The sequence below is a fragment of the Rhinopithecus bieti genome, unplaced genomic scaffold (genome assembly GCF_001698545.2).
Source record: "Rhinopithecus bieti isolate Rb0 unplaced genomic scaffold, ASM169854v2 scaffold_9899, whole genome shotgun sequence".
Classification (NCBI taxonomy): Eukaryota; Metazoa; Chordata; class Mammalia; order Primates; family Cercopithecidae; genus Rhinopithecus; species Rhinopithecus bieti.
Window position 1 is genome coordinate 1,294,774 of NW_016806979.1, and position 7,573 is coordinate 1,302,346.

Below are 7,573 nucleotides of genomic sequence, written 5' to 3' on the forward strand. Positions count from 1 at the left end.
CTGAGCTGCACAGTGTATTTTTCTCAGCAGCCACCAGAGGCACATTCACCGGTGGCACGTCCTGGTGGGCCTCCTGGTGCCGTCACCAGGCAGCAGCCGCCCCGCCCCTCCCGCCCGCCACAGTTAGGTCTGTGCGGCCTGTCCGGCCCCACTGCATGGCGCAGGGGGTTCTCCCAAACGGCTCCAGTGGGCGCCTGGTGCTAGGGGTGGAGCCAGTGGCCACAGGAGGGCGGGACCTCGCCAGGGCACCAGGGACCCCTGAATACAAGTCCTCTGAGCTGGAGCTACTCCAGAACCACAGTGCCGCCCACCGCTTCCAGGGCCGCCTTGATCTTCTCTGCCTCAGCTTTGGCGACATTGGCTTTGATTTCCTGGGGCAGGGACTCCACCAGCTTCTTTGCCTGCCAGAGAGAGCAAAGTCAGGGGCTGGGGGCCCTGGGCCGCCGCAGCGGAACCTGCCTCAGAGCCCCACCGCGGTGCGGACCTGGACGAGGTTGATGCCCTCGATGTAGTTCTTGATTTCCTTGATCAGCTTCACTTTGTCCACGGGGTTCGCCTCAGTCAGGCGGACGGTGAAATGTGTCCGTTCTTTCGCTCTGGGGATATCTTCTTCTACTACCTTCGGGAGCAGAAAAGAAGGGGGGCCAGGTGAGAAAGGATTGGGGGGAGCTAGCGCCTCCACTGCTGGGCCACCCCATTCTAAAGCCCCAAAGGGAGGTGCAGGGGAGGCCCCAGCAAAACCTGGAGTTAGAAGTCATGTCTCCCAACTTGTCAATCCTTAACCAGCTGATGCTTTTTCTTTTCTTTTTTTTTTTTTGGACGGAGCATCACTCTGTCATCCAGGCTGGAGTGCAGTGGTGCCACCTCAGCTCATGGCAACCTCCACCTCCTGGGTTCAAGCGATTCTCCTGCCTCAGCCTCCCGAGTCCAGCTGGTGCTTTCTCTCTCTCATAGCTAGTCAGAGGCAGATCTGCCCAATAACACTTTGTAAACATGCCTCGGCCGGGAGTGGTGGCTCACGCTTGTAATCCTAGTGCTTTGGGAGGCCAAGGCGGGTGGATACTTGAGGTCAAGTTTGAAACCAGCTTGGCCAACATGGTGAAACCCTGTCTCTAGTGGTGGCGCCTGCTTGTAATCCCAGCTACTCAGGAGGCTGAGGCAGGAGAATTGCTTGAACCTGGGAGGCGGGGGCTGCCGTGAGCGGAGATTGCGCCACTGCACTCCAGCCTGGGTGACAGAGCGAGACTCAGTTTCTTTTTTTTTTTTTTTGAGACGGAGTCTCGCTCTGGTATGCCCACCCAGGCTGGAATGCATGGCCGGATCTCAGCTCACTGCAGGCTCCTGCCTCCCGGGTTTAACGCCATTCTCCTGGCCTCAGCCTCCCGAGTAGCTGGGACTTACAGGCGCCGCCACCTCGCCCGGCTAGTTTTTTGTATTTTTTAGTAGAGACGGGGTTCACCCGTGTTAGCCAGGATGGTCTCGAACTCCTAACCTCGTGATCCTCCCGTCTCAGCCTCCCAAAGTGGCTGGGTTTTCCCCCCCCCCCTGGCTTGAGCCACCGCGCCCGGCCTCAGTTTCATAAATAATAAATAAAAACATGCTTCACAGTTCTTCCCTCAATATTCTACTCCTGTTTCCCTTAGAAAGCGTAACTTATGAGACAGGAAAAAATGACACCAAAGTGCTTTGTAGATAAAAAGAGCGTCACTCCTTTCTCAGCCATGCCACAGTGCACATGTAACAACAAACTGACAACCGGCCAGGGGACTGATGGGCACACTGCACTTCTGAAATGGCGCATGGAGACCCAGCACCACTGGGGGGCAGGGGGCTGCGTGTCCCCACGGCCTGAGAAGGCCATTATAACATCTCCTCCATCCTCAAAAGCAATCCAGTTTATACAATAGGCTCTACAGTAATCCCAGCTATTCTTACCCAAATGCTCGGCCTGAATCTAATCAGCCTTTAAACTACCTTCCAGTTCTCAGGCATGAGAGTGATGATGCCCCATGGGCACCCCACGCATCTGGAACGTGGGACACTCTACAGGACACGACCTGGTTCCCCAGTGGGGGAAAAGGGGCTGAGAGGAGGGCTCTGGCGGAGAGGTTTACAACCCAATGACCAAATGCAATGGGTGGCTTCAAGTTCACCGGTTTCCCTGCAGAGACTCAAGGACAGAGCTGCCTATTACACCCCTTTGCTTGCGCCAGCCCCTACCCTGCTGCTGCTCCCTAAACTGTCACACACCCTCTTGCCTGGTGGCCCTGGTGCCTCCCCTTTCTCTGCCAGGAAGGCCGTGCTTTCTTCTGCAATTTCTGCCTCCTCTTTGAAGCCCACCTTGAACTTGGAACTCTCCCTCCCACTTGAGCTTCTTCGTGGAGAAAGGGTTGGGGGGAGCTAGCACCTCCACTGCTGGGCCACCCCATTCTAAAGCCCCAAAGGGAGGTGCGGGGAGGGCCCTCCTTTTCTCCACAATGCTTACAACGTTCTTTGGTATAATTTCTTCCTTTCTTTTTCCTTTTTTTTTTTGAGATATGGTCTTGCTCTGTTGCCAAATTGGAGTGCAGTAGTGTGATATTGGCTCACTGCAACCTCTGCCTCCCTGGTTCAAACAATTCTCTTGCCTCAGCGTCCCAAGTAGCTGGGATTACAGGCGCCTGCCACCACACCCAGCTAATTTTTGTATTTTTATTTGTTTATTTATATTTATTTATTTAGTTTGTTTGAGACAGTCTCCCGGGTTCAAGCTATTCTCCTGCCTCAGCCTCCTGAGTAGCTGGGATTACAGGTGCATGCCACCAGGCCTGGCTACTTTTTTTTTTTTTTTGCATGTTTAGTAGAGACGGGGTCTCACCATGTTGGCCAGGCTGGCCTTGAACTCCTGACCTCTAGTGATCCACCCGTTTCGGCCTTCCAAAGCGCTGGGATTACAGGCGTGAGCCACCACGCCCAGCCTTTTCCTCTCTTAGCTTAGTGTCTGTTTCCCTCCATTAGGAAAATGGCCTCCACATGCAAAGACTTGTACATCCATGGCAGGGGGTAGGTCCCAGGAGGCTGCAAGAGGCCGGCACAGGTGTGCAGGCTGCAGACAATGATGGCAGCTGCAGAACCTGAGATAAGGGACCATGGCACATGAGGCCATAGGCGAACTAGGCACCACAGAAAAGCCTCTTTCTGCCCAGGACTCACCTCCTGGGCTGCTGCAGCAGGGACAGCCCCAGGCATCACACCACCCATCGGCACAAGCCCGACATCCTGGATCTTCAACGTTTTCTGCAGAGATGGAGAACAGTGTCCACAGCTGGCCCTCACACCAGCCGGAACCTACTGAGGAAGGACAGTTAGCCTGGCATGGACCTTGCACCTGGACAAACACACTTCTGACAATTTACCAAACTCCCAAAATACACCAGGAACAAAACACAGGGGCTCCCAAACTTCCAGCCCCTGGGTCTGTGCCACCCTCTCACGATACCTTCAGGAGCTCGTTGAGGTCTGAGATTTCCAGGAGAGTGAGGCTGGCGATGTCCTGGACCAGCTGCTGAATCTTGGGGGGGTACTCCTTGGGGGCGTTATCCAGGGGTGCACCAGCAAGCGCCTCACACCTCCGATGGCCGCTACTCCTCATATGTCGCATGGCACAGACGCATGGCACCTGTCGCCTAGCCCCCACCCCCAATTCAAACAGACCTGTCAGTCCTGGAATGGAAGGGGCTGCAGAGACCAGAGGGACAGGACAGAAGTGGGGGACTGATGGGTGACATAAGCTCAGGCTGGTCATCACTAGGGCCGGAAATGACCTAGCTCCTAACTCCTTGGTCCCAGTCCAGGGTTCTCAGACCTCAAGAGGTCCGTATTGGTAAGATTTGCAAGTTACTTTAAAATCTTCAAAGAGCCTTAGAAAGCCACGTGTTTACTTGCAGCTATACCACTCAAACCTCAAGCTTCTGGTGTGAATGAACTACATTAACTCAGCGGTGGTGAAACTATTACTTATGTGCATCTTCCTGAGCAAAGCCTCCCAAAACGTGGGGCCCCCTGGCCGCAAAACGCCGCACCCACGGATGGGCCTTTGCTGCGGAGAAGGCTGAGGCCGGGGGAGGAGCAGGGAATCGTCCAAGGTCATCTGGGGCCGACCCCGGCGCTTTCCACGGCCCAGGAAGGAAGGGACGTGCGCACCGGGAGGCCTCCTCCCCGGCCCCCGGTAGGACCCCCAAGCCCGGCCTGGCCGCTGTAGGGAGGCCGGCCCCGCTGCCCGCCTCCGCCCGGATCGACCCCTCAGTGCCCGCCCGCCCCCTACCCTGCCCACCGGCCCGGTCCTGGCGCCCCAGGATCCCGCGTACCTAGCAAGGCGGAAGGCCGCAGCCCGAAGTCCAAGGCAAGGCCCCCACAGGGGGCGAGCGGCCACCGGTAGCATCGGTCCGCGGCTTGGAAGGTCACACGCGGTTCCCCGGGAGGAGGCGACGCTCTAGCCGCCTCGGCCGCCGGGCATTCGAGCTGAGGAGCGACGCTCTAGCCGCCACGGCCGCCCGGCATTCGAACTGGGGAGGGACGCTCTAGCCGCCACAGCCGCTGGGCATTCGAGCCGGCAATGACGCTCTAGCCGCACCTCGCGCTAGCCTCGTCTCATCCTGAGATTACCCACAAGGCGGGGCGCCGCGCAGACGCAAAATCGTCGTTTGTCGCGGCAGGTGGGCACCGGGCGGCCCTCTTTCCGCCGGGTTTTGGGGTCGCGCAAAGGAGCGACGGGGTCTGGGGGCTCCGGATTCACGTGTTCTTTCTCCAGAGCTCACGGGTTTCTGTCCGTGCGCGATACGAGCGAACGTCGCGGCCGAGGCTGGGGCCCCGAAGCCCGCAGTAACCCGCGTCTCCAGCCCGCTCCCTGCCACCAGTGCCGCCGTCGCGGGCGGAGGCGCGAGCTCTGGGCCTTGGCGCCTTCGCAGCCGCAAGCGACATCTTCTTTCCTCGCTAAAGCCCCAAACGCCCAGGTGGCTTCCTGGGAGAGCGCGACTGAGCCTCCGCCTTCAGATCAGAACAGGCGGAGCCTCCAGAGGCGGCCTGGGCCCAGTGCCTGCTTATCCTGCCGGCCTCTCCACACCTCCTCTTTCCCTCTCCGTTCGAGTCCATGCCTTCCTGGAAAAACCAAAGCCGCGCCCCGCTAAGGCCTGGATGTGAAGGTGCGTGAGACGCCCTGGCCTCTGGGTGCAAAGGCCGGCGCCTGCCGCTTTCAACACTCGGGAGGCGCGTTTCAGCCCTGCCAGCCCCCGGCCGCGGACTCGGGAGCGCTGAGCCCCCACCCTTCCCATCATCCGGCTCCCTTCCCAGGAATGAGCAGCACTCGGGAAGCTGCAGCGACTACACGGAGGAGGCGCCAAGCCCAAGCTCCTCGCCAGCCACCGGCGCGGTCAGTGTAGAGCCGCGCAGGGCACAGGTGAACCCTGGCACGCAGCCTCAGGGAGGGACAGGCTGGACATGACCCTGCCCGCAGCTGGGCCATCAGCCGGACCACCCCGCCCCCGGAGCAAACGCTGATGCAGGGCGGGGGCGGTGGCTCACGCCTGTAATCCCATAACTTTAGTAGGAGGCAGAGGCAGGTGGGTCACCTGAGGTTAGGCGTTCACGACCAGCCTGGCCAACATGGTGAAACCCCATCGCTACTAAAAAATACAAAAACTAGCCAGGCAGGGTAATGGCGGGCGCCTGTAGTCCCAGCTACTCGGGAGGCTGAGGCTCAAGAATCGCTTGAACCCGGGAGGCGGAGCTTGCAGTGAGTGGAGATCGCCACTGCACTCCAGCCTGGGTGACAGAGTGAGACTCCATCTCAAAAAAATTAGTAAAAAAAAAACAAAAAACGCTGATGCTTTCTGAAATAGATTTTATTATCGCTGTACCATTCCGGGGCACTGGAGATGACAGCTGAGAAGCAGAGAAGCTGGAGACCTGAAGCCTCCACCCTTGGCTGTGGCTGCCGAGAGAGGCCCCTGCAGAGGGAGCCCCAGGCCACACCCAGACACCACAGCCAGCTCACAGTGGGGCCAGAGGGCACAGGCTGCTCGGGGGATGAGGGTCCCCATGCCTGCCACCTCTCACAGACCATAACCCACGGGCCTGGGGGCTTCCCCTGGGAGAAGGTCCTTCCCTCCCACCTTCCCTCCCCATGGCCCAGCCTTGGGAAAGAAAGCAGAGACCAACTCAGGGACTGCAGCGTGCTGAGGACAAGAAGGGAGGTGGGCTTGGGGTGAAAGCCCCCCCTCACTCACAGAGAAGGGACACTAACCAGCAGTAGAGGACAGGGAGGTGGGACAACGGCAGTTAGAGACGAGGCGTTTTGGGTGAACTGTAGTGTTACTCTGGACGTGAGCACGGCCTGGGTCAGTCGAATGAGATGAGCTGGGCCTCGCTGCCCTGTGCCGGCGGCCCCTGCGCCTGTGGCTGCTGGGCCACGGGGGGCTGCTGCTGGGGGGGACCGCCAGAGGGTGCCATCTGTGCAGGAGGAAAGCAGGAATGGCCCTGGGAGGAAGGCTTTTGTCCCAGCAGAGCCACAGACCCACAAGAGCTTCTAATCCATGTCCACCGAGTGCAGCTTACGTGGCCTTTGGCTTTCGAGTAAATTAACGTTTTTTCTGTCTACACTTGTGGACACGCATGTCTGCCCTAAGACTTGCGTCCTCGTTCTGTCTGCTGAGAAGGGGCCTTGGGTATGCGTCTCCCCGTGTGAGCAGGCGTACAGGACAATCCCCACTGGGCCAGAGGACCCACTGCTAAACCATGAAGGCTGAGGCTGCCCCGTGGATGCTGCCGTGAGGCCTGGGAATGGCTCACCTGCTGGTACATGGGCTGCTGCCCCGCGATGTAGGGCTGCTGGGGTGGCAGAGACGCGTCCTGGCTCGGGAGGGTGGTCATGAGATTCTGTTGCGAAAAGATGCCAGATGTGAGAAAGCAGCCCTGTGACCAGGCAGGCGGGGGTGCTTCTGGCTTGCAGCAATCCAGAGTTGACCACAAGGAGCGCCCAGAGTGGAGGGTGAGGAGCAGAAGGAGTGGAGCCCACCTAGTGCCCGCCAGTCTCACCAAAGGACCCTCAGCATCATCAACTGCTCCCCCACCCCAGCCCCAGCAGAGCCTGGAGGTTGCTGTACCTGCATGTTGTAAGGCTGGTAGCCCATGGAGACCGACTGGCTCCCCATGTAGCCCATGGTGCTGGACTGCGGAGGCTGAGAGATGGTCGGGAGGCTCTGCGGGGCCTGGGAGGCCACGTTCTGCGGAGGGAATGGGTGCCGCGGGAGAAGGGGCTGGCAATGGGGCTGGCCCTGGCAGGAGGGAGGCGGCCTTCCTGCATACCTGGTAGCCCGCTGTGGGAGTCGGCTGGTAGGATGAGTAGGCGGGGCTGGCGGTGGGTCCGGCCTGGGCCTGGGGAGCCGCCTGCGCCCCAGTGGCCCCTGCTGGGTACATGTAGGCGCTCACCATGCTGGGATCTGTGACAAACAAGACGGGGGAGATGGTTCAGCCAGGGCAATGGGGAGGCGAGTAAGGGACGCCCAACTCTTCAGTTTTACTTTTTTTTTTTTTTTTT

The 7,573-nt window shown here is 59.3% G+C and overlaps 2 protein-coding genes across 5 annotated transcripts in view; both read right to left on the bottom strand.

The window, feature by feature from the left end:
* On the bottom strand, positions 1-4,566 carry MRPL12 (mitochondrial ribosomal protein L12). Its single transcript, XM_017879260.1, has 5 exons — positions 4,347-4,566; positions 3,479-3,665; positions 3,193-3,276; positions 485-619; positions 1-401 (listed from the first exon to the last, which is right to left on the bottom strand). Exons 1-5 carry the CDS (start codon positions 4,418-4,420, stop codon positions 285-287), a joined length of 597 nt encoding a protein of 198 aa, XP_017734749.1. The 5' UTR covers positions 4,421-4,566; the 3' UTR covers positions 1-284.
* Positions 4,567-5,861: 1,295 nt separating this feature from the next.
* Positions 5,862-7,573, bottom strand: part of HGS (hepatocyte growth factor-regulated tyrosine kinase substrate) — a 19,868-nt gene continuing 18,156 nt past the window's right edge. For all 4 annotated transcript variants that reach the window (XM_017879256.1, XM_017879258.1, XM_017879257.1 and 1 more), the window contains 4 exons: positions 7,342-7,475; positions 7,140-7,259; positions 6,826-6,912; positions 5,862-6,486 (listed from right to left, as the gene is read on the bottom strand). In XM_017879256.1, the coding sequence (XP_017734745.1) occupies positions 6,376-6,486; positions 6,826-6,912; positions 7,140-7,259; positions 7,342-7,475 (452 nt within the window). In that variant the 3' untranslated portion in view covers positions 5,862-6,375. The remainder of the gene's footprint in view (positions 6,487-6,825; positions 6,913-7,139; positions 7,260-7,341; positions 7,476-7,573) is intronic.

What these genes read in the sequence shown, in the direction of transcription:
- MRPL12 (XM_017879260.1), bottom strand. Translation starts at nt 4,420, where the DNA reads ATGCTACCGGTGGCCGCTCGCCCCCTGTGGGGGCCTTGCCTTGGACTT. An exon ending in ACCTCAACGAGCTCCTGAAG is followed by an intron (nt 3,277 to 3,478) that starts GTATCGTGAGAG and finishes CCATCTCTGCAG; the next exon opens with AAAACGTTGAAGATCCAGGA. An exon ending in AGGGCATCAACCTCGTCCAG is followed by an intron (nt 402 to 484) that starts GTCCGCACCGCG and finishes TCTCTCTGGCAG; the next exon opens with GCAAAGAAGCTGGTGGAGTC.